The 25,093-nt window shown below is 36.1% G+C and overlaps 1 protein-coding gene across 1 annotated transcript in view; it reads left to right on the top strand.

Annotated features, from left to right (window-relative positions):
• Positions 1–25,093, top strand: part of EDIL3 (EGF like and discoidin domains 3) — a 273,150-nt gene that overhangs the window by 115,652 nt on the left and 132,405 nt on the right. Inside the window, exon 4 of the mRNA XM_086629011.1 lies at positions 22,242–22,370. Within this exon, the coding sequence (XP_086485137.1) occupies positions 22,242–22,370 (129 nt within the window). The remainder of the gene's footprint in view (positions 1–22,241; positions 22,371–25,093) is intronic.

Raw genomic sequence — 25,093 nt, forward strand, 5'->3', positions numbered from 1 at the left:
AAAACAGTGAAGTACGTAGTTAGTATTTGAATAGTCAATGCCTAGTAGAACTATTGTCTCTGTGAGTGTGTGTTTAAGCATGTGTTTTCTAGACTGGAGCTTAAATTAAGTGCAGTCAAAGTGCAGCCTAGAAGCTCAATATAAATTTTAACTATAAAGTACACTATCTTACTCCTGAGAGAGCCAAAATCAAAACCAGACTGTTGCATTGAGAGCAGGAAAAAAAGTTTTAATTTTAATAGTGAAGGACATGCTTGTGAAAATGACATTATTTTAAACCTTCATTATAAAGATATTACTTGTTCTAGCTTTTCCAGAGGAAAATTTGTGAATAGAGTGCAATTATTCTTTACCTAACATGAATTTATATCTTACAATGTAATAAGCAACCGTAGCTCTTCAGATGCTTTGTAATTTATAGTTTCTATTGATTTTGCTTTAAGACATGACCAGATGTTGTTGTTTTGAAAGTAACAGATTAGTGCATTCTTATGGGAGTGTTTTAATACAACTTACTTCTCAGATTGTAAACTGTGTGTTCTGCTTAAAACAGATAGATACCTCTTTCTCAGAGTAGGAAGGCAGTCATTCAGTTTGAAAGATGCAGAGGTGCTGAAAAGTAAATAGAAACTGCATCCAAAGCTTTGTGCAGTCACCGAGAGCCTTTCACAGTAATTTCAATGGGATGTGCCTCATATAGGCAGAAAGCAAGTTCTATCAGCTACCAGATTTTACTTTTTTCCAAAAAACGCAGTAAGTTTCCTCCAGTTCGTGACATTTATCTTAGTGGATTTTAGTCAACCTCCTGATTCTAGTGCTGATGTGATATTGCTGGGGAGGAGATAGGCACATGCTTACAGCTGCAAGGCCGAGAAGTCATCACTTAGCATCACTTAGCATGCAAAATCATTAGAAGTACCTTATGGTTGTCTTCTAAACACTTTGAGATAAGAGACTGCATTTATGTCATCTTAGGAAAGAGGAAAAGATTAATTGGAGGACAACATAGTATTTTTCCAAACAATACCTTTACTTATTACCCTACAAAGTAGGGTAAATGGCAGCTAATAGGTTAATTTTATTAAGATTGTAAACATAATTTGAACATTTTATGAACATTATAAACCTTTAATTGACCTGTGATTGAGATCAAAACTAGAATTTCTTCTTCTACTCTATCAAAGGGATAAACCTAGATATTTCTCATACTCTGCTCTTTGGGATAGAGTTTTCTTCTCTGACAATGTCCTCCATTAGTAATCTTGTAGAAGTGAAGTTACTGAATTTTTACTCTGATTGTTGTAACCACTAGGTTGAAAATTAATAATCATGAAATAATAAATGCCCTGTGAGTATCTCTCTATAGAAATAATATTTCACAGAGGCTCCTTCAGTTTCAGAACGCTTCAGTCTAACGAACTGTAATCATAACTCATTAATTATATTTCACCTAAGACAAAGCATACTTATTTTTTGCATGCTTTTTAACCAAAGCTAAACTACGGAGTTTTACAAATGATCCTCACAATTTCAACAAGGTTTTCCTTAGCCATGCTTCTGGATGAGCATTGATCTAGATCTCTTTTTCCATTCCAGTTAAACACCTGTGATTTTATGTTGTCATAGACATCTAAACACTCTCTTCTGAGCCACTTCTGCATATCTGTTCATTTATTTTGAGTTTCAGATAAATTAAATAGTTTTACCAGAAGCTCATGCATCCTGTGAAAGCAAGTTAGGAAAATCTCCAGACAGTTCTCTTGGAGATTTGTTTCCATGTTTCTTTTCCCATCTACACCTGTGGCATGAGTCTTTTAAAGCTGTTTATTGAACTAGGAGGAGATTGCTGTGTTGAAAATTGTTTTTAAGCCTAACATATAAACTTCTGTTGGATGTCCTGCTGTTTGAAGCTTTGCATTTCAGAAATGTTTCCCCATGGTTTTATGTATTCCCTCCCTCTCCTCAAGGAGTCTGGAATCATTTCTAAAGATATCAAAGAGTAATTCTTCCAAGACACGATGAGACAGAGTACAGTATAACATGTGGCAATTTGCTCACTTACCTTTACAGTATGACTTTGACTGAAATAATAAATACGTGCCCTTTGAGCTCCATTCCTTGCTTTTGTCACTGATAATTTTTTTTAAGTCTAGTGTTTTAGGTAACTAGCATTTGTGTCTTCGTATTACATCTGTTTACAATATGCAGATGTATTTAGACTTCCATGGTAATAAAAGCTCTTGTACAGTTTGCTTTTAATATTGTTTTAATAAAGTTTAGGCATTGAAGAGGTAGTAGACTTATAATATTTCAGAAATTTCTTCTTCAAAGACATTAGTAAAAAGTAATCCCTGCATCAACCTTGTGACACATGTGCAGACAGCTGCATTGTACATCTGTGTGCAACTACTACAAGCAGTCTGTTTTTTCCCATGGAAAATAACATTACTCTTCTACAATTCCATTGATATTTAATCTGTTCCCTTCCTTATTTATAATTTCAACGTCTATAAAAGTTATTTTAGCATTTTCTTTTTTCCTGAAGAAGTAAAAAATGGGAAAAATCATTTTGAGAAACAACAAAAGTTGAAAATACCGTATAAAGTGAAGAAGAAGACTTCTATTGGATAGTCTCTAGAATGAAGTTTACTTCAGAAAAATAAATTAAAGATTAGAACAGAAAAGCACAGTAACAGAAGTTCCAGGAAGAAAGTTGTACTAGAGATAGCACTTTAGAGTTAACAAATAGTCATAAATAGACATTTAAAAATCTTAAGATTTGCCCATTAACCCATTAACCTTACTTTATGAGCATGATGTTAAGCAATAACTGAAATCTAAATTGCTTCCAAGTTATGTGTTTTGTTTCTGTTAGGAAAACTCCAGGTTTTCTCAGGCTATTAAAACTGTTGCTTTGTATCTCCCTTGGATTTCTTGTGTTTAAGAAGCCTTTTAAAGCAGAGTGTCACAATGTATTACCTTGGTGTTTGCCTTGGTGTTTACCATGGAACTCATTTACAGAATAAAAAAACTATAGATCAGTCATGGTGTTTGAGAAAAAAAAAAGATTGAAAAAGATAAAAAATTAAAAGTAGTTATAAATTATTTTAGTGAATAGGTATTTCAAACCTGATTTACTGAACATAGCAAAGAGATTTCTCAAGAGACATGTTATTAGTTTTCCTATTAGACATCCTCTAGACTTCTGCAGTAATAATGGAGTTCTGTTTTCTTCTGTACTTGTTTTTCAGATTTCTCTCTTTTATTCACATTAGCATTTAGGTAAATTTAATTTAGACTACTAGCATATTAGGAAGAAATAATGTTGCCTCCCTGAGGTTAGTCCCTGGACTGAGAGCCTTACTGTGAAAGGAGCAGTTTCTAATGGAGGTTTTGGACCCACAAGTCCTTCCTTGACCTAGTGTCCCAGCGCTCACATGCTGACTGTTCTTGTGCGTAGCATGCTGAAATGGCAAAGCAAAGCCAGCACCTACTTTATAGCTCCTAATGTATGGTGGAATGGAAATTATGTACTCTCTCCCATAAAAAGATGCCTAAGTCATGGGTTGAGTTTCCCCTTACAGATCTCTGGAAATTAACAGGATAGAGACAGTAAAGCAATGTATTTAATGTGCATTTGCCAGGCACAAGTACTAAATTTTACTAATGTATAGATTTAATACCAGTATGCAATCTCGTATTAGCTATAAATAGAACTTTTAATCAATTTTCTGGTGCAATTGTTGGTATCTCAGAAGTAAAATTGTTCATGGGACATGATGAGTTTGAAAAAAACAGAATGGAATTTGTATTGTAAAAATGTAAGCCACATTTTTGGCAAAAAGTGCTTATTCTTGTTCTAAATATCCTTGGATTTAAAAATTCATTGAATTATCATTTTTCATAGATTTAAAACAGTAGACATAAAATTATTAAAATCCCAGGTTTTTCCTTGTCCCAATTTATTTTTATTTTGAGGTAAATTCATAATATCAAAATGTTAAGATTTTGATTTTTCATACCTGTTTATGGTGGATGGTAGGCAGGTTCTACTGAGCACCATCTTCACTAGCTTTATATTAGATAGTTTAGAATAATTTGATATTAGGTAGTTTAGAAAGTGGGTAGATTTAGATTGGACATAAGGTTGAAATTTTTTATGGTGAGGGTGGTGAGGCACTGGAACAGGTTGCCCAGAGAAGTTGTAGATACCCCATCCCTGGAAGTGCTCAAGGCCAGGTTGGATAAGGCTTTGAGCAACCTGATCTAGTGAAAGATGTTCTTGCCCATGGTGATGGGGACTGGATTAGATGATCTTTAAAGGTCCCTTTCAAACCAAACCATTCTGTGATTCAAATATTAGATAGGTCTTTTACCTGAACAGAGCAATATTGTAATCAATTTTCCCTTCCCTTCCCTTCCCTTCCCTTCCCTTCCCTTCCCTTCCCTTCCCTTCCCTTCCCTTCCCTTCCCTTCCCTTCCCTTCCTTCCCTTCCCTTCCCTTCCCTTCCCTTCCCTTCCCTTCCCTTCCCTTCCCTTCCCTTCCCTTCCCTTCCCTTCCCTTCCCTTCCCTTCCCTTCCCTTCCCTTCCCTTCCCTTCCCTTCCCTTCCCTTCCCTTCCCTTCCCTTCCCTTCCCTTCCCTTCCCTTCCCTTCCCTTCCCTTCCCTTCCCTTCCCTTCCCTTCCCTTCCCTCATGTCAGCAACTGCTTTTACCATTTGGTGCTGCACTGTTAATCAAAGAATAGAAGAGATCCAGATGGTTAAAGTGCCGGCAACATGTCATTGATTCTCAGAGAACTACATTTTAAGTTTGAAAGAAAAACGTATGAGATCTTTCTGAGATTTAATATTTACGTGGGAATTGTCCTTCTATCCTTATGTGATAACTATGCTATATGTTTGCCTTAAAAATACCTGATTGTGGGTATGAAATTGGATTTCACAGAGTCTCTCTTCTTCCTGAGAATAATGCCTTAATGGCTTTCTGTTAATTCCAAGAGGTTGAAATTGTAACTCCTTTGATGATTATCAGAAAAGGAAAAACAAAATATACAGATCTTCCTCACTTATTGAAATTAAGCTTTCCAAAAAGTTCATAAGAAATTGAATCTGCTTACTGTCTCACCCTCAAAACCTCAAAGTTGCATCTGGTCTAGTCTCAAGGACTTCAGTTTACTGCTTGCTGTACATTAGTGTCCAAAGTGTTGTTTTGTGACAGCTTGTTCTCATTCTGTCTTTTGGGGTACAATAATTTTGCTGTGGTATGCAAAGCTGTTCTTTTTCACACATTTCGAAGAGGAAAAGCATCTTTCCATATTATTTTGCAGGAGAGGATTTGCCATTCCCCCAGGGTCTGTAACAGAGCTTTACTCTCTCGCTTAACTTGGTTTACGCATTTGTAACAATTCCTTTTCTTTTTCTTCTTGAAGTACATATTTAATTTTTCAATGCCTGAAGCTAACTTTTTAATTACTTTTCCATATATTCCAAGCAAAATGTAAACTAAATCAGAACATTATATAAAGGTCATATTGAACCCTATTCTGATGGAAATGAGACTTATGCTGTAAAAATAGCTCTAGATGCCTGGTGGCACTGAAGACTGTTACAGTAGGCTGTCACATTTAAAAGCTGGAAATCTTGCTTAGGTCAGGAACGGAAATTAATTAGCATTTTCAGCCTATCCCTTAGTGAATGTTTGTCCATATATCATAAAAATAACTGCATTCAGCAAAATTGCTCACTTTTTTCAGGATTAGATAAAAAGGGTTCTAGGAGGTTGAGATTAGCCCGCAGTGCTGGCAGCTGTCTGAGAAACTCATACATGGACATTTTTCCATAATCCGCATAGTTTTAGGGTATGATAGTTGTGGCAAATATACAACGTTCATCCCAGTGTACAAATACAAGTGCAAGATCATATAGTATCCCCTAAACTAGCTATTGCTTTATGTCATGAACATTTTCTTTTGGTTGCTTATCACTTTCTCACCTGAACTTGGAGACAGAAGTTTTCCATGCCAGGCGTCTGCCTCAGGCTGAACTCAGCTCAAATCGTTTCACAATTTCTTGTAACGTGGTTAAGGGAAAAAGGTGTTCTGTTGCCTGTTTTGATTCTGAAAGCTCTTCTGCTGAGGAACCTTTCTGCTCTGATACTTTAGAGCTGCGACATGCAATTTCACAGTGTGATGTCAGAGGTTGCTTTTATTACTGCCAGGGAAAAGTCCACAGAGTCAGCCAAGGAGGTAAGTTTAGTTCATGCTCAATTAGCAAAGACAGCTGTTACAGGGAAAGCAGCAGCGCATACTGCTGTCTGTCTGAAGGTGGGTGGAATCAAGTCTGCCATACCAACTACCAGTGGTGCTGTGTAGCAAGGAGAGCAGGGAGCAGAACAGATGGAGATGTCACCCTGGAAGGGAAACACAACATCTTTGTTTCAGGCTCCAGCAACATCAGCATTGTTGTTGGTACCAGGTCTGTATCAATAGGGTGGCTTTACTTAGGTGCTTTTCTATCTGGGAAGCAATATTCCCCACGAAGAGGCTTTTCAGATGTGGGCTTGTCAGACCTTGCTTGGACTGATAAAAAGAGCAGAACTAGCAGTTAAGACAGGGTCATGTGAATAAAATATTCAAAGGTTATTATTTGATACTGATTACTTCATCCTCTGAAGGAGGAGCAAGAGCAAACAAGATGAAGAACAAACTACTGTTCTTGTTGCTCTAGGGATCTCAGTGTACTCTGTTGTTCCTTGAGTTCTCTGTACTTCCAAAAAGTAGATCTCAAGCACAGGACAAAATACAGCAAAAGGCTAAACATGGCAGAGAACAGATGACAAAATCCTCTCCTGTAGGAAGGGATAGATTTTCATCTGAGAAGTGATGGAGACTGAGACAAGAAATAACTGAGGGAGAAGGGAGCTGATAGGCAAACAAATGAGATTAATGAGTTCTGCATGGCCACAGAGTGAGTGGGTCCGAATACGTGCATACAAAGGGAAGGGCTGCAGTGGGATGATCTATGTTGAGTTGACTGCTGTTGGAAGATGTGTTTCCTTCGCAAGCCATTTATTTCTCATTCCTTCTTCTGACGTACTCATGCGTTCTTGCTATCTCCTTCGTGCTTGTGCTAGCAATTGTACAGCTACGTGTTGAGCTGCATCAAGTGGCTGTTTCAGCTGAAAGTAGCCTCTTCCCTAATACAATTTCCCTGATAGTGTTCATTTGTTTCAGCAACTTGATCTCACTTGCCAGGTTGTGTCATGTGTGCTCTCAGTGGGAAGGGGAATTTGGTGGAAACATATGGTGAAAGCTGGAGTGAAGAAAAAAAACCAAAAACAGTCATCTTTGGTGAGATAACTGCAAATAAATGGGATTAAAGCAGTCAAAGATTCCCATCCAGACATTAGATGTGTGGAAAGGGGAAAAAAATGCAAATACTAATGAAAGCAAAACAAACAGGAGTAGTGGTTGCTTGAGGATTTGGAAGCAAGTTAACAAGATTGATGAAGAGGACTCTGTTCAAAAATAGCATCCCAAAGAGGTTTATTTTGTGCTTACTTTGGTTTTAAGCTGTCTTACGATCATCTTTAAAGCATTGGATTGACTGTGAAAATTTGAAAGGAAGAAATTTTACTCGTTTTCTGTTCAGTGCAAAGTCAAGTAGTTTTTAGTTACTAAAGTTTTGTATTACACATTCATTCAGGAAGATCAAGAAGTATTGAATAATGACCCATTTATAGAATGGCTGGTTCTGTAGAAAGATAGTACATGATAGCAAAGTTAAGGACTATAAAACGTACATTTTGTAAAGATGTTGATTTGTTACGTTTGTCATTTGTTTTTCTTCGTATTCATTTATGGTGTGTCCTCCCAGGATACACCTTGAATGTTCTGCACTTCAAAGATTTTGAGCCTACAAAGTGCTACATCCGTGTGAAGCTGTACTAACACAAGTTTCTGAGGATCAGACTGCAAATAATTATAGTTATAGAAAATAAATAACTGGTCGTGATGAGATTCCCTGAAATCTAAAGATGTTTGAGGTGGAAGTTGTGCACTCTTGATGCTGACTACCTCAACATAACATTTGTTGATTCTGAGCAAAGTTAACCACTATGAATTTTGAAAGTACACTGTACCCTTGATACGATTGTAGTGCTCCAGTGTCATGTTGGAAGAAGGCTACCAGAAAAGCCTTAATTTGAGAATGTCATAAAATCAATGGATAAAGAAACAATAGAAAAAATAATCAAGTTACAAAGGAATGGAAAAGTGTAAATATTGCAAGCTCATACTGTGTACTGTCTTGTCCTAGCATTGTTGGGTGCAATAAGCAAGACAAGGAAGAGAAGCAAAAAATAGTATTTTAAGACTGAAACCAAGAACAAAGTGCCCCTACGTGTTGTTATTATTATTGTTCCTCATGTTTTGATGTTTAACAGCAGGATGAATGGAAAATATCCCTCTCTAATAACTCCCCTGGGAATGACTCATAATCTCTACAATTTTACAAATTGGCTGACATACTGAAACAGCCAAGAGAAACCTTTAGTGATAACTTCAGTCATGTATCTTGTATGTTTGTTGTTCTACTAACTTTTCTTATCACTTGTCTCTTGTTCTTAAATAAATATATTTTTTATCCATAGCTCTTGTTTAGTAGAAAGCAAGCAAATGGTCAAAAATCTACTCTGATTCTTGCTAATCTTGCACAACTTAAAAAGTGTTAATTCTTACAAGCAGAATCCTTGTCCTACCTTTTCACTAATTCATACCCTATTACGTAAGGGTATTCAAAGAACTTATAGATGTGCCTAAGCTTAAGTAGGTTGGGTAGCTGCTAGAGCAAGTAAGGATGAAGTGCAAAGTAAAGCTCTCTGACATGTGGCAAAGTAGCAGAGAACATGGCTGAACTGAGAGAATATGGTACTTCTGTTAAATTCAAGCTCCTTTACAACCGATTTTAAAATCAGGATAAGGTGTGACATTTAGGACCGTTGCAGGAAGGCTATGACAAGGAAAGGTTTGTAGATATAGGTAGCATATTTATTGAACGGGCTAATAGGTGAAATGGACAGGCATTCAGGCTGGAGAGTTTTGCTTCATGTCTGAAACAGCAGTATTTTGTCGATCATGATCATGGATATGCATAGTACTGTTACATTACTGTGGACTTGTGGTGCATCAAAGCCCAGGAAGTGTTAAAACTGACAGATAATGGAATTATCTGCAAATGGAATTAAGTGCTCTGGAGGACCAAGAGCAGGGTTTAAAATATTACTGAGGTGGGTTGTTTTCTGCCATCTGGTCTTTATGAATCTCTGTCTCATCAGCTAATGATCTGATGCCCAGTTCCCATCCAAATGAATTTCTTCCTGCATTGCACTGTCTTTCCTGCTCTGCCTACTTCTAATCCCTCCAAAACCCCTACCAAGTTAAAAAGCCCTGCCATCCCAATCTGTCTTGACTCGGGCTTCAGTCAGTACCATTTGCCAGCTAGCTGGACTCTCTGAGTAGCTGTACCACTGAGATGTTGAGCAGATCTTTAAGTCTATCCTAGCTTGAACAGGGGAAAACAAGTTGAAGGAAAATTTGGCATTTATTTTTTAATAAACAGTCACAGCACACCTGCCGTCAATATTAACTAAGACTAAACAGCCCTCTTTAAAGTGTATCATTGAAGCATCATTACAGGTGAAATCCAGATGTAGTTTTTATCATAAAGAGAACAGAAATTGCTTTAGGGGAATAGAAATATAAAGCAGAGGTTTAGCTGAGTTCAGTCAGACAGGGATGTGGGGATTTCTGCACATATGCAGCAACTCTTAGACCATTTCTGGCAACTCTTAGACCTTTTCTGGCAATAACAAGTGTCTCCCACTTCGTTCACATCTACTGATTCTCATCGTTGCTCTGATAGATGGACTTTCCATATGCTCATGACCATTTGGAAGAGCTAAGACCTCCCTTTTTCCTTTTGTCTTAGAAATCAAATAGGTTTTTTTTTTTGTTGTATATTCTTCTGAAGCCTTTACTACTGCAGTTAAGATGCATTTAATTTTGTACCACTGTATGTCTTTTAGATAAACAGTATTCTACCTCAGAGCATGAATGTCCATTATTAGGCTTAAAGAAAGAATGACATGTAGTGTTCAGCAATCTTCTGCTATGTTGTGTAATCTCATCTATACAACGGCAGTGTTTCAAAACATTATTTTGGAAATGACTATTTTTTTCACTTTTTTTTGCACTTATGTATATGAGTAAATACTGTGTGGCTTCAAAATTGTCGCAGAAATACATACAGATCCACAGTACTGTAAAGTAATGAACTGCCAAATGAAAATTATCAGTATGACTGGAGATAAGTAAAAGAGTGTAAGATTTCACGGTCCAGTCCAGAAGTGTACGTTCATTACTTATTCAAGACACAACTTCCACTGGCTGCCATGGGAGTTGTGGTTGTATGACAACTGTTCTGATAAAAATAACAATTATGAAAATGTAACATGCTCCCATGAATGTCTAGTTGTCTATTACAAAAAAAAATGTTGAAATTAATTGGACCTTTATATAACTTAGAAGTTATTTGAATTGTGTCAAATAAGAAAAGATTTGGAATTCATGAAGTTTTTTTGAAACAGCTAGCTGCAATGAAGGATCCATAACCCAAGAAAGAAAAGGTCTGGATACAGATTTATATATTCAATTTGCCTGCAGTACCATATTTTAATATTTACTTGCAAAGCATGAATTAACACTCTACAGCAATATTAGAAGTCTTTGTTACAGTTATTCATGAATTTCATTAGTTTCAAGCTTTCTACAGTATTTCGTCCTGTTAAAACAACAGAGCAGTATTTATTTATTAATATACGCTAAGGGACAGGATGACTATATTTCAATATCTGATTCTTAATCTTTCCATATCGACCTGGAACTTCTCAGTATTTTTTTTTTTTTTTAATCCAGCCTCCTAGAAGCGAAAACCATGCTAATGATTTTAACAAACAGTAATACTGGGCATTTTTTTAAACAAAATACAAATCAATGATCCTGTCAGGTCAGTGTTCTGCTTTAGTCTCCTCTGAGCTGTGGCAGGGGCAGAAGGTGTAATGTAACATATTTGTCATTGAGTCTTGTTTCTATCTAAATTTTTGGTAGCAGAATACAGGCAATGTGTTGCAGCCTGTTAAGAAATTCCAAATAAATAATTTGCTTCAAATTGTTTAAGTTATGTAGCTAGCGATATCCTCACTGAAAGTACACATTACATCAGTAAAGAGTGGGTTTGTTTTCAAAGCACATCATATTGGTCTTACTCCCAGTCATTTAGAATCGAACTGCAGCATTGACATTTTTCAGCGAGATGACCTTCTCTGTGCCTGACTCCATTCCATCAACAGATGAGTAATATTATGGATTCCCTTTCAGGAACCTTATCCAGCTATTGGTTAGACTAGATTGGAAAGGGAATGTTAACATGCACTCAGGTCATCTATACTGAAGTGAGGGGAAGTTAATTACGTCTAGTTCATGCCCTCATCTTTTGAAGTCACTCGGATGAATATGGCCATCATTGTATCTGTGCACAGATCTGTGGATCTTGCAAACCAGAGGAAAGCTGGATGCGTCTGATGAACTGAGGGTAGACACCAGAAAAGAGTGTGTGGCTCCAGAGAAAATCTGCCATACCATTCCCTAAAGGAGTGTATTTGTGGCCTCAGGAGTGCCGAAGCTTATGTCCCAGTTCTTGCACAAGGTTCTGCTGAAAGCAGTGTTTACGTGTGCAGAGAACCGTACTTGAATGACAATAATGACACCTGCATCGTCTGTAATAACAGAAACAATAATTTTAAGTTAAAGCACTGTTTGTCTGAAAAGACTAATCTCTAGTATTGCTGTGTAGGAATTATTACCATTACCCGTCAATAAAGGTCAGTATTTTCATCCATGTACAACTAATTGTATGTGAATCACATTAATCAAGACCAATTAATCTGTGTTTGTGTTGTGGATGTAGCTGGTGCAAAGCAAGCAGACATCCAGTGATTCTACTGTGTACCTTAAAAACTGAAAGCACATAACTGCGTACATGGGTTGTGATTTTAAATTGGGATGGTTATGCAGTGTGTGGTTTTCTGAGTTGGTGAGAGACCATTATGAAGCAGGACTGGGGTATGGGGAGAAAAGAGAATGATGATCTAGCTAAGAAGGGAGTAAGACTTGGACAATAGTGATAGGATCTGGAATTCAAAAGGATTTAGGGTAGGGTACATGAAGTAAGAGGGGTTTGATGATAGCTGGAAAAAAAATGCAAAGAGGAAAGGATGTATTTCCTTTGTCCTGCATCCCAGGGGAAATAAATGACTGGAGTGTAAGTCTTGTCTATTTCCTTTGGTTTCTGCTGTGGACAACTTTATGCCTTTTTAGACTATATATATTTCACATTTAGTAATTCTCTTTCATCACTTTTTAATAATATTTCATGTCCTAAGGATAGCCACCCTCTGAGATTCTCTTCTGCTGTTTCTGTGTCATTAATGCGACACTAGTAATTAGGACCTGACTCATACAAATATGAATAGCATAAGTTTAGGCTATTAGTTCAATTTTTTAGTTCCCACTGGAATGCTCAGCAAGAGGACTAACTGGATTTTAATCTATTTGCTGTTATAATTAAGGTTCACATAATCTTTTTTTTTTTTTTTTTCCATTTTCCAGTTATTAGAGTATCACGTGAAAAAGGATGAGAGGTCTTGATCACTGACAGTTTAAAGTGCAGTGAAACAATGAAAACTGATGTCTTCATATAGGATGACTAGAATTATGATGATAAAAATAGCACAGAAATCCCAATTGGCAGTGAGGTTCTGCATTAAGTACCAAACTATGTATGGTTTCCTTATTGCTGGGTATATTTTACTTAAAGCAATAGACCAATGCAGTAAATACAGAGATGGATTCGTTTCAACTATACAGAGAATGGATTTAGAGAGTTTATTTTAATGGAGAACCTGTAGACATTAGTGTCCTCAGAACTGCACTTTGGAACTGAATCTGTCAAACATCCTGATCTGCAATAATTCTCTGAATATTTTAACATTGAAAATTATTTAAGTCTTTGCATTCATCCAGCGAGACGTTTACAAAATACAATATTCTCTGTGTTTGCAGAGGTTTTTCTGTTTGATATGAACCAGAATCGTCATAAAAAGAGCTTTGGAAAATATTTCTTACATAAATTGGAAAATTAATCTGGATTTAACGATGATACAAAGTAACTCACAAAAAAAATGGAGTGTAGCAGCCAAGCTCCCACACTTAGGTCAGCACTAGGGAAAAAATAACGCTGCTGCCTGAGTGTAGAGTTAGAGAAATAAAAAGAAAAGGACCTGAACCTGGATTTCCTATAAACAAAGCAGGTGTTCTTTGGGAAGACAAAACCCTCCTGTGAAAGGTCATGCAGAGATGCAGAACAGATCTCATATGAAATTTCTACGGTAGTTTTATGAGATTACTGGTGGGGGAACAGTACTGTGGGCTTCATTCAGAAACACATATCTACATGACAAAGGGTGTAAAGAGCTGAAAAACAGCATTGAAAATTAGGAAGGAAAGTTCTCAAGCTTGGAGCTTGAGGAGTATGAGGAAAAATAATGAGAGAGACTTGGGGAAAATGTCTCATAGTGCATTGAATGCTTTCTCCAGCTTTTGGAGCATTTTTCAGGTCTTGCTCTGTGTAGTATCACTACATTGGCTACTACACTGAGCACGCGTTGAATTTTGTTATAGTCTATCATTCCCAGTCGATGGAAGGGTTAGTTGAGAAGCTTAAGACTATTTATTAAGGAAAGGGACTGTATAACCATCAAGTTTAAATAGCATCTTATCAGAAAATATTCCAGTTATTTAGTTAAAAAAAGGTTGGGCAATGTCTGGGCAGTTTAAATTTCTTCTCTGTAATAGAACTCCACAGAATAGAATTAGAAGGAAATGTGCAGAAATGACCTACAGCATTTTGCACTCAGGGGGTGAACCTTAGCTTTTGCTGTATCCAGATGGAGACACCTTGATCATTATAATCAGCACGCTCCATTTGCTGCATTAAAAACAAGATAAATATTTAATCACAGTGCAATTAAGTCTGGATCAGTGCCATTAGTTTATAATTAATATATAGTTCAATAGAATCTAATACAGTGCTAATTCACTTACGAGCCAGGCTGAACAGATTTATTTTTTTTTAAAGCTGATATTTTAAGAATGTTAATGAGGTGAAGGTGTGTAACTGCTAATTATTTTTACTACTTTCATGCATTAAGTGGAATAACTTATAGGGATCAGTTAATATTATCAATATTCCACATAAATTGTGAATGATGTTCTGCAATGCCTATTCTTTTCAGGTTAAAATAACCGAACAAATAGCAAGCTGTAGGTGTAATAAATATTTGTTTAGAGAAAATTCATTTATATCTTAACGGCAAAATAGTATCAACAGTGGCAAATTCTGAAAGGAAATCGTATGAAATATGTTGATCTGAAGGAGTTATTTAGTTTTTGTTTGGTTTTTTTTCCTCTTTGTTTTACAAATATTCAAGTATGCTGGGCAAGCAAGAATTTTTTATTACACTTCGGAAGACTTGAAGGATGAGGTAGTTCAAAATACATCAAATTCCACTCCCATCGGTTTTAGTTAAACTGAGAGACTCCTTCATTTTCTTTGAGCCATGTCATGATGCACCAGTATAATTGGAGTTAAGCTCTAAAGTGTTTAGATAGCTATGTAAATTTTGAAACCAGATTGACTTTTAAGGGCAATAAAAAATATATATGAGTAAGAAAGAGCAAATACTGGGCTACAGGTATTCATTCATTACTGAAGATGCTTAAGTGGCAGAACAAGCATGTTGACTGGAAGAAACCATTGTCATGCAGAAGGTCAATAGGACGTCTGCTGGAAACATTCTCTTCAACTGTCCAAAAAACTGCACTGCAAAGCAGGCAGCTGAGAAATAGCTGTAGTTTCAATTAGTGAACAAATATGCCGTTCTTCAGACATGGCTCCATTAAGAGTCTTCTTGGTGAACGGTAATTTTCCTGTAAATACAGGTGAAATACAGAAAATGCTTGAGCAGAAGTCTCAAGAAGTTAATCTTAACCAGAAAGGTGATGCACAGGCTCAAAGTTGGTGTACTAGTGAGACCTAACTCCCTACGCTGCATTGCTGGAATGGATATGTCATATTTGTGTTCTTGAACCTGTAGGTAGGCTGAGACATAAGTATGCATTTTGGTGTGATTTAAGGATCCCCAGAACTCAGCAGATGCAGGATCATTTGTTAAATGGTCTCTGAAGTATCACGACTCCCACACAGAAACACAGCTGGGGGCATTCAAAACCAGCCTCTGTGTCAGGTAAGCCTTGCACAATCATATTAAATTATAGGCAAAGTAGTAAATGTGATCCTCAAAAGCTTTTGTTATATTCCTGCACTTTTTGTGCAATAAAGCAGTTTTCTGTCAGAACCTGTACAGACAATCCTGCTCGTTTGCGTGTCACCGTGGAAGATGGTCTCTTTCAAATAGGATTATGTTATATTTTGGATTTGTGTCTGCTGAACTTTGAAATCTATAAGCTCACATTTGAAGGGGCACACCTTTCAAAAATCCATTTAATTGAGTTTTTTTAAGCATGATGAGGAAAGAAAAAGGTCAGTTCTGAAAAAGAGGTGGTCTCTTATTTGTGCATATATAGATGATATACACAGAATTTTTAACTGTATGGAGAAAACACACGTATTAGTTAGAAAAGAATGTCAATTATAAAGATTCAGAGATTAAGCTCATCTCAAATATTTGTAATATATCTAATGTAATTTTTTAATTATTCTCACTGCAGGACTCTTTACCTTTCTTCTCAAGTTGCAGGGACTGATGAGCAGCAGGGATAGGGTGTTGAATTATCTGGACACTGAGCCTAATTCGGTGTGATAATCCTTAACTTCTTCATCATGGGAAACGTGCTGTTCTACTAGATCCAGCAGCAAGGAGATTAATTCTTCTCTTCCCGTAAAGATGAAAGAAGACATATATGCCGCTGGCTTCTTTTACATGTATTCGTTTAAAAATATGAGATCTCTTGCTAAGTGAGCTCTGTCACAGCTGATATTGAAGACTTTACTTGGCAGAGGAAGTGTTGTCCCAAAACCTGAGTTTTGTCCACCCGGTGTACAAAGAGGTAATCCACACACAGAGTGCAGGTATTTCCTTTTATTGCATATATACGTATATATGGGTGCCTGTCCCAAGACAGCACACTGAAGTTTCAAATCAGCAATTATTTGTACACAAAACATTAACATAGTCATTATTCCAATAGGTATATATTGTTGTTCTATTAAATGATTGGTAAAAATTTCTTCGCCTAGGATGCAAATTAGAACACACGCTCAGTTTCCTGCTTCTATTGTTCTCTTTTGAGTCAGTGGTATAATTTCGGTAGGTGGTCAATGAGTCGGTGGTCGTGATCTCCTCCTGCCAGAATTACCTCTCCTTTACCTTGGTAGTTCCAGGTTGTTCTTTCTGGTTTGCTGACCACACTTGGTAGTTATCACCCAGGGAAACTTTGTTTATTAAACAAGTCACATTGTTTATTACAAACCAGGTTGCCAGGTGGTCTGCTATTCTCTTTTCTATTCTAGGTAAATCATTAATTTGTTTGAAAGGATGAGGCTTTACAGATGTCTATTTAACAGCACTGGTTATTAAGAAAAATTTTAACTATTTTGATGTCAGTGTAACAGAAGCATCTAAAGTATTATGTATTATCAAATCATAGGTGGGGAAGAGCTTCAGACTACTGATGTTAAAACTGTGTGAGAGATCTCTGATGAAGATTTCAACTAAGCAGAGGGGAAAAAAATCCCTATTTGATGACATTCACGTATAACCAAGAGGGACTTAATAAAAGCTAGTGGTATGAAGACAAGCAACTAGAGAGTATTTTTGGTTTACAATGAAATATAAAATCATTTGATACCTTTTATTAGTTTGTTGATAACTCCAGTATTTGTTTTGATGAGATTTGAAGCTTACTGTATCATCAGCGTAAGATTATGTATTAGTCCTACTTTAGTAATGTTCCACAAAATAAATGAAGCAATTAGCTTTGTAGCTAGCAGTATCTTCATCTTGATGTATATCAAGGTCAATATCTAATTTAGAATTTTTCATTAAAGTTGCATTATTTCTACATGAAGAGAAGATGGATAGATAGATACCATCAAAAGTGTTAACAATTGAATTGCACTGCCTTTAATTTAAAATTTTTAAAATGTGATTATTTGGCATGTGTCACTTCATCGGAGTATTTTTTTTTCTATATACGTTTTTCATATTCTTCATTTAATCTTATCTTAGTACGAAGTGATTGGTTTTGATTTTCGATCATCTTCCTATTTTAGCACGGCAGCAAGTCCACTTTTGAGTATGGGGAATCAGACTTTGAGGAAGATGTGACTGATGCAGAGTTCTTTGTTTAACTACGTCACCTGTAACTGCCTGGTATTTTCGAATGTCTTTCCCACCAAAGCAGCAGCAGATTTTATATTTGGCAAAAAATGCTGATGCTGTTTGGTGAAAGCATGAGAAATGGCTTGTTTTACAGATGACTATCGCTGACTTGGGGAGTGGCAAAGGAAAGAGTCGTTGAATGGAGATTGATTGCTTGTTTTTTCTTCCAGTTATGGCTTCTATTTCAACTACTTTCAACCACTTTCTGATTTCTTAGATTTTGCTAAGCTAATGCTATACAACTCTACTTTTAGCCATTCGAAGCTGGCCTTTGTCAGAGTTTTAAGTCCTCAGTGAAGGTTTATCAGAGAAATAGCTCGCAAAGCATCTGTAGGCTTGTTGATAATGCACCTCAATGCATTGTACAAAATGCGTTCATTGTTTCACTGAACATCTGCTGCTCCTTTGGACAGGCTCTGTGCCTGTCCCTGCCGAAGTTTGGACTGGTGCTGCAAATGAGCTCATGTACGGCTCTTGCAGTGCTTTCTCAGCAATGCCCTGGAAATATAGTATTCTTTTATTTCTTAAATTCTAATGTATCCTGGACACTTAGAGGGAACAGTAATTAGTGTCATCCTTCACATGTACAGATATAAACTTAAGTAGATGAAAAGCCTTGACAGAGACTAGACTTAGTCTACCACCAGAGTAACTCTACCGCCTCTATCTCAGGAAGGACACTGTGTAGGCATCAGGACCTCAGCATCAGCCCACTTGCTCTTCAGTTCTCTTCCCATTGCATTATGTAGGTTTCTCATGTAGATACAGCCAGTCTGTAGTACAGCTAAATAACTGAAACGTGAACAATCAGAATTTTATGTAATGACATTCACATACACATAATTAAATGTGCTTTACAACTGTCAGTGTTTCTAGGCTTTTTTTGTTTGCTTATTTGTTTATTTTTTCCTCAAAAGTGGAAGACCATGCAAAAAAAAAGAAGCTCAAAACAAGACTAGGTATTTTAGAAAAATACATTTCCTCCAGACTGTCAGGGAAAAAGTAGAAAGGTATTTGGATGTTTCTTTCTATTACTTCCAAAGAATTTGAGCATCCTACAAGACAAAATGAAGTAACAGTTTTCCTAAATAGGCTAATTCACTCTTTGTGTATGTTATCATTGTCAATAATTACATTCTTATTGGTTAAATGACGCTTTTTTTTGCTTTCCTGGGTTGTCTTGCTATAGACAAACTAATAGTTTCTCTGAAATATGTAATTACCACTACAGTATTGCTTTATACAAGATTTTACTGTTATGAAATTTTAGTTGACTGTGCGTGTCAAAGAAGAAAACAAATAACGTGTTTCTGCCTTGAGCCCCTTTGCAACTCTACTGAGGATGCATTTGTTTGATTCATCCGTCTATAAAATCTCAGAGATTTTAGTAAAAGCATCAAAAAAATTTTAAACCTGCTATACTTTAAGTTAACTTTCAATACTTTTTCAAAAGCAGCATCGGATTTCAGCTGAATAACAGAATGAGATATTTTGACTATACTTATGTTGACTAATACCACTGGAACTGCACAAAGGACTCAAAAGAGCAGCAAAGTGAATAGATCTATTACTTTGAGTGCACAATTAATCTTGTTGATGTTATTTTGTATGAACATGGATAAAAATGCCTGGAAAGCATACCATTGAATTCCACTGCTCATTAATATTGATCAAATGTTGTTGTTCTCTTTGTGTTTAAAGCCACTTAAGGATTACCTGCAAAAGTATTACAGTGCTATTGATTTAAGAACCAAATCCCTGAAGTCTACTGCTTTTTTAAAATTAGATGACAAGGGTTTTTTTTATTTTTCGGTAAAGAAGGATGTTTCTGAACTTGCTGCTATAGATCTGAGTAACCGAGAATATTAATCAGATTGTCAGGGAATTAATTATCCAGCATTCAATACAAAGTTATTTAAAAGCCTACACATCCCTGTGGATGTTAGTAGGGACCTTTCATCGTTTTGCAGCAGCACCTAGATCCTACATACCATGTAGGTTTTTGATGCTTACATGAAATGATAGCAGGTTTAGGGCCCAGATCCTTCAAGACACTCAAACTTGCATAACTTGCATCAGGACTTGCATCAGAGATCCTGTAGACAGTATAAAAAAGAATAATCATGTCCTTGAAGTTTCATGCAATTTAGATATCCTGAAGATGTGTGAAATCAGTGTGTAGTCCTCTGGAGAATTAGGAGAAACAAGGTATGATGATATAGACTTTTTAAAGTTTTTAGAACATGTTTTAGAACATAGAGGAGTCCAACCCATGTCCTTTTTAGGAAATGAATGTTAACTAGTGAAAATTAAATTGTTGTTGTTACTAGTTTCAGTACATAAAATGAGGATGTTTTGTTGGGATTCAGTGCATGTAATTAGGATGTCTCAAAATCCTTTTTGAACTACCAGTTTCTATTAAGAAACAAACAAACAAAAAAAAACAAAGCAAAATTGCTCAACATTTAGATTGAAAATACTCTTTTATATGTCTATGAACAAATAACAACTATACTCAGGCAAAAAAAAGGTTCATATTGTTAGTGAGGTGTTTTTTTTTTCAGTAGGAAGACATCATAGAAGACTAAGATTAGTTAGAAATGCTGGCATGCACCAGTATATTTATTACTGTGCACCTCAAATGACCTTTTAAGCCTTTGTACTTTGGTCTGATCTGAGAAAATGTGAAATCTAAAGAAAATCAATGAAAGTATGCTGAACATATGCTTAACAAGCCATATGGAGAAAGCAGCAAGCAAAATGAGAAAGTAATTATTAAAAGATTTATTGTTCTTGGAAGATTAGAGATCTGCTTGCATAGAAATAATTAACATACGAGGCTACCTGCAGGTACTCCCCAAACTACAGCACTATGATAGAAACTTGAAAAAAACATACACAGCTCATATTCACTGGGAGAACAAAAGTGCAAATTGTTAAACACGCTCCCTTCCCAAAATATTACAGAGAAGAAATAACATGAACAGAAGCTGTGTGACTTGAAAGCCATGAGTCTTCCTAGGTCTGTTAAAGGAGTGATATATGTTGTTTGGAATTAAGAATGTAATGTGTCATTACATTTAAAGAGCAATGCAGAATGTGGATGGGAAAGGCAAAAAAGGCAACAGCCAGTCTCCTCCTTTTCATCTTCATGAGTTTTTCCTTTTTTTACCACTAATTGCATTTTGAAGAAGCTGCTATATATTCATGTCTTTTATTTATTGGGTTCAGTAAGACATATATGTTGTTTAATGATGCACAGAAGTGTAACTTCTGCAGGATTGTGTCCTGGAATAGGCTGATGACGTAAGTTGTAATAGAAATGTGTACATGGATAGTTTCTCAAATTGCTCTAACCACCCAGACAATTGTAAGTGGGGAATGTGTTCTGACATCCTTGTCATTCTGTTAATTTTTGTCTTTTGCAAATTAATATTTTCTTAGAGAGTGCAGTTTTCACTAATGTGATGTTCTGAATGAATGCTGTTGCTGTGAACATCTTTCAAGCCTTGGGTTTGCAATTGAAAACATAAACTAATAGGCAGACCGTCAGAAACATTAAACTTTTAGCTCTTTAAAGTTTAAATCATCCAATGTGAAATCTAAAGAAAATCAATGAAAGTATGCTGAACATATGCTTAACCAGTGCTGATTGTCAGTAAATTATGCTGTGGAAAGAAGTTTTTTTCAGCTTTTTTTTTTTAAGTGGGTGAATAATTATAACATTGCATTTCAATACATGAGGATTAACACCTTTCTGTGTATATGCCAAAGGTTGCAAATAACATACTTTATATTGAATTCACAAATCTTTCCACATACAAACTTGCACGTGAGACTTTCCAATCAATGATTACCAGTTCTTTAAAGTGAGATTAGAAAAAAAAAATCGTCAAAATGCTCAGTGTTTCCTTCTGGTAGGAGGTAGTATTAGTAAGATAATAAGATGTAAAAGGTTTTTAACACGTGCTGTTAAATGAATAAACTTTAGGCCTCGGTTCAAAATATTCTGTTATTAAAGGTATGTATAGTAATTTACAAACCTGACAACGTAGATCTCACTGTTGAAATTTTAGATAACCTAGGATGTGGTTAGTTGGGGAAAAAAAAAAATTAATCAGAAGACTTTTTTGAAATCAGCTTGAAGTGGATATGCTAAAAAGGGCCTCAAGGGAAAAGGAATAGTTGGTTTAGTAACTGCTAGTCCAGATAGTCACATATTTGAAAAGGCACCCAAAGCTATAGCAAAGATCTCCTCCAACTACTAACTTGACATGTAGTGATTATTCAGGGATTTTGTGCATGTCACTCTGTACATGATAGGCACATTTGATTAATACATATTTCCTCAGTGGTATAAAAGTTAGAATGCCTGTTATCTTTAATAGGAGAGCAAGATTTAGGTTCTCTGTCTCCTGTCTTCTCTTACATTAAAAAATAATGTTGTGATTAATGAGTAGTGACATGCTTCATATTTCTTCTTGTTCGTAAAAATCTGTGCTGGCAAGTTATCTGAACTATGTGAAGGGTATATTTTAGTGGGTTAGTGGAAAACGAAGGTCTACATAAGGGATTTTATTTCTTTAATGAATGCATATAAATGACTGAAATTATTATGGTTGTTATTGCATATGTATATATATTTTTTTTGCGTTCTTTCAGGACCCTGCCTTCCTAATCCATGCCATAATGGTGGGATATGTGAAATCAGTGAAGCGTATCGAGGCGACACGTTCATAGGATATGTTTGTAAATGTCCAGAGGGATTTAATGGGATTCACTGCCAACACAGTAAGTTCCACATGGTAACTTTTATTGTATTTATAGATAGGAGCCTTTTTATTGCTTGCAATGCTGAGGATTAATATCGGATATGATTTTCTGAAGTATATCAGAAAGTCTTTGGTTTTTATGTTATAAGCAGGCTAATATTATGGAATACGACTACTACCTTCAGAAAATGACCTTACTTCCAACTTACTGGACACAACAGTGCATAATTTACTATGCGTATTCATGGAATGGAAAGGTAACCACATTTAGCATGAATTTAATGGAAAAGCACATTTGAAATAGTAGGAGACTTATCTTGGAATTGTTTGTGGATTGGTTTTGATTAATGCTAGACAAAAATGGAAAGAAAACTGAAAAGAAAATTGTGAATAAATATGTCTTCTATGTCTTTATTTACCTACACATTTGTAAATTATTAAGAAATGTTTTGAATCACAATACTTAAATTCAAGGGTAGAAGTTCCAGACTTAAATCAGAGGTACATTTGGTCCTGTTTAAAATACAGTATTTTGACCTCTTTCTAATCATTACCATTTATTTGAAGAATTTTTCCTGTTTTCAGGTCAGATTGGGAACAGCAGGTCAGTATCCTTGTCTTAGAGTGACAAGTAGCCATATCAAAAAAAAAAAATTGAGATTTCAGTAATATCTCATGGCTAGATTATATAGTAAAATCTACACTAACAAAAAATTCTAAGTAGTAAATAGATGTTGCATTTTTTTGTGCTCCAAGTGAAAATTACAGGTCTATGTTTCTCCAATTAATGTCATTGGAAGTTCTGTGTGATCAATTATTTACGTGCTATGCATGTTCATCTGCAAATGACTGATCAGATCATGTTCTAACCTATAATGTAATCTGCATTGTCTATTTGTCATTTAAATACAGGCTGTTTTTTTTTTTACTATGCAAAACTCATTTAGAACAAGTGCTTACCTAAGGAGAAACTCGTGCCAAATTTGTGGGGTTTTTTTGCAATAAAGCACAGCATGGTTCTTAAAAGCTCGTGTTATTGATGCATTTGGAAGCCAGCTGTTACTCGGCTAGCAGGTTAAAAACTCAAACAGTCAAGAATCCAGTTCCGTTTGCACATAAAAGATAAATCCACACATTCAAATTAGAGTGAATAAGCACTGAATCCAGTCTGCCTTAATTAAGTGCTCCCTTTAGATACTTGTCTATAATTTGAAGTGTCAGGAACCAATACTGTCCAGCTCAAATAACTACTCACGTTCATTATGTCCCTTATATACTCAATGGAAATTGTCTCCAAAGACCTGAATATGGATATTCAATTTCATTAACTTTGGCTATGCTCTCTCCCTCTGTTAATTACGTAGGTGATGTAGACAGTCCCACTAACTTAATCTAGTTAAATTATGTGTCTGCCTCTTCCACTGGGAACATGGAAATGTTGGATATTATCCACTCCTTGGGATCTGTTCATCTAGCCCTGATACTGGGGATGGCTGTGTAGTGGAGCTGACTGCCAGCGACAGTCATACTGACTTTCTTTAGTTTTAATGATCATATCTTTAGAGCACTCAGTCAAGACGAGGGACTGTGTTCATTGTGTAATCATGATGGCAAAGGATAGTCATTGCTAGCCTTTAAAGCATATAGCCAGGAGTTCATGAGTCTCAGGACCAGCAGAGCAGGCAAAATTATGTCTAGCTGTAACTCAAGATTTATACCAGCTTAAAAACTGTACTCAGGCTAAACTGTGAGTACAGTACCTTGTGTTTCCCAACCCTGTTCCTTGTACTTGCATGCATTTTACATGAGTCTTCCACCTGGTAGCTGAAGAAAAAGTCATTGAAGAGTGGAAGGACAGGAAGCTCTACCTTCATCTCCATGACTGCTCTAAGTGGGGATACAGGCAGACCACTTTTGTGTGCCATTGATGTTCAGTAATAGGGAGAAGCTCATGTGAAGACATCCTCACATGGCCTAACATTCTCAGGCATGCTCCATCATAAGATCAGTCATGTAGTCAACATGTGACGCACAGCACTTCTCCTTCCATTAAATGTCAAAGAGATAACCTTTTTCATCAAGCAAAATGCATGCTTAAAATGTGCTGTCTGGAAAATATCTTCTCCTGTTACCTAATTCATGAGAAAAACCTACAGTAGTGCATTATGGAGTGATTTGTTGTAGTTGTTTGCTGGGTCTCCCGTATCCTTTTACAAATATCCAGGTATGTAACCCTAATGATCCTGATAGTCCAGAAAGTGTATTTATACCAAGTTCAGAATAAAGTAGAGCTTTCATACACGTGATTCAGATTCCCTATAGGGAGACTAGAACTCAAGAAAGCAACTAAAGTGATTTGAGATAAGACAAGTTTATGTGAACTGTTACTCTTTGGGGGAGAATGAAATTCAGTCCTTTTCAAATAATCTGATTTAAGAGGTGATAATAAATCATGTGCAATATATAGGTGTTGAGAGGGTCTCTAAGGATGTCAGCTATGAGAAGCAGAGGAGATCTCAGCAATCAGGAAGAAGTATGGGACTTCCAGTGGTGGAGTTAATATAACTCTTTTATATAATATCCCTTTAGCTCAATTCATAAAGTTCCTTTGATACAAATTCCTGTGCTTCATAAAGTTCAGCAATTCAATTCTGAACTCGCTGTAAATCAAGTAAGAAGTCTGTCAAAGTAGTTCCATCATAAAAAGGTCAATTAAAATGACCTCACTGCAAGACACGTATC

The sequence above is a fragment of the Tauraco erythrolophus genome, chromosome Z (assembly GCF_009769465.1).
Source record: "Tauraco erythrolophus isolate bTauEry1 chromosome Z, bTauEry1.pri, whole genome shotgun sequence".
Lineage (NCBI taxonomy): Eukaryota > Metazoa > Chordata > Aves > Musophagiformes > Musophagidae > Tauraco > Tauraco erythrolophus.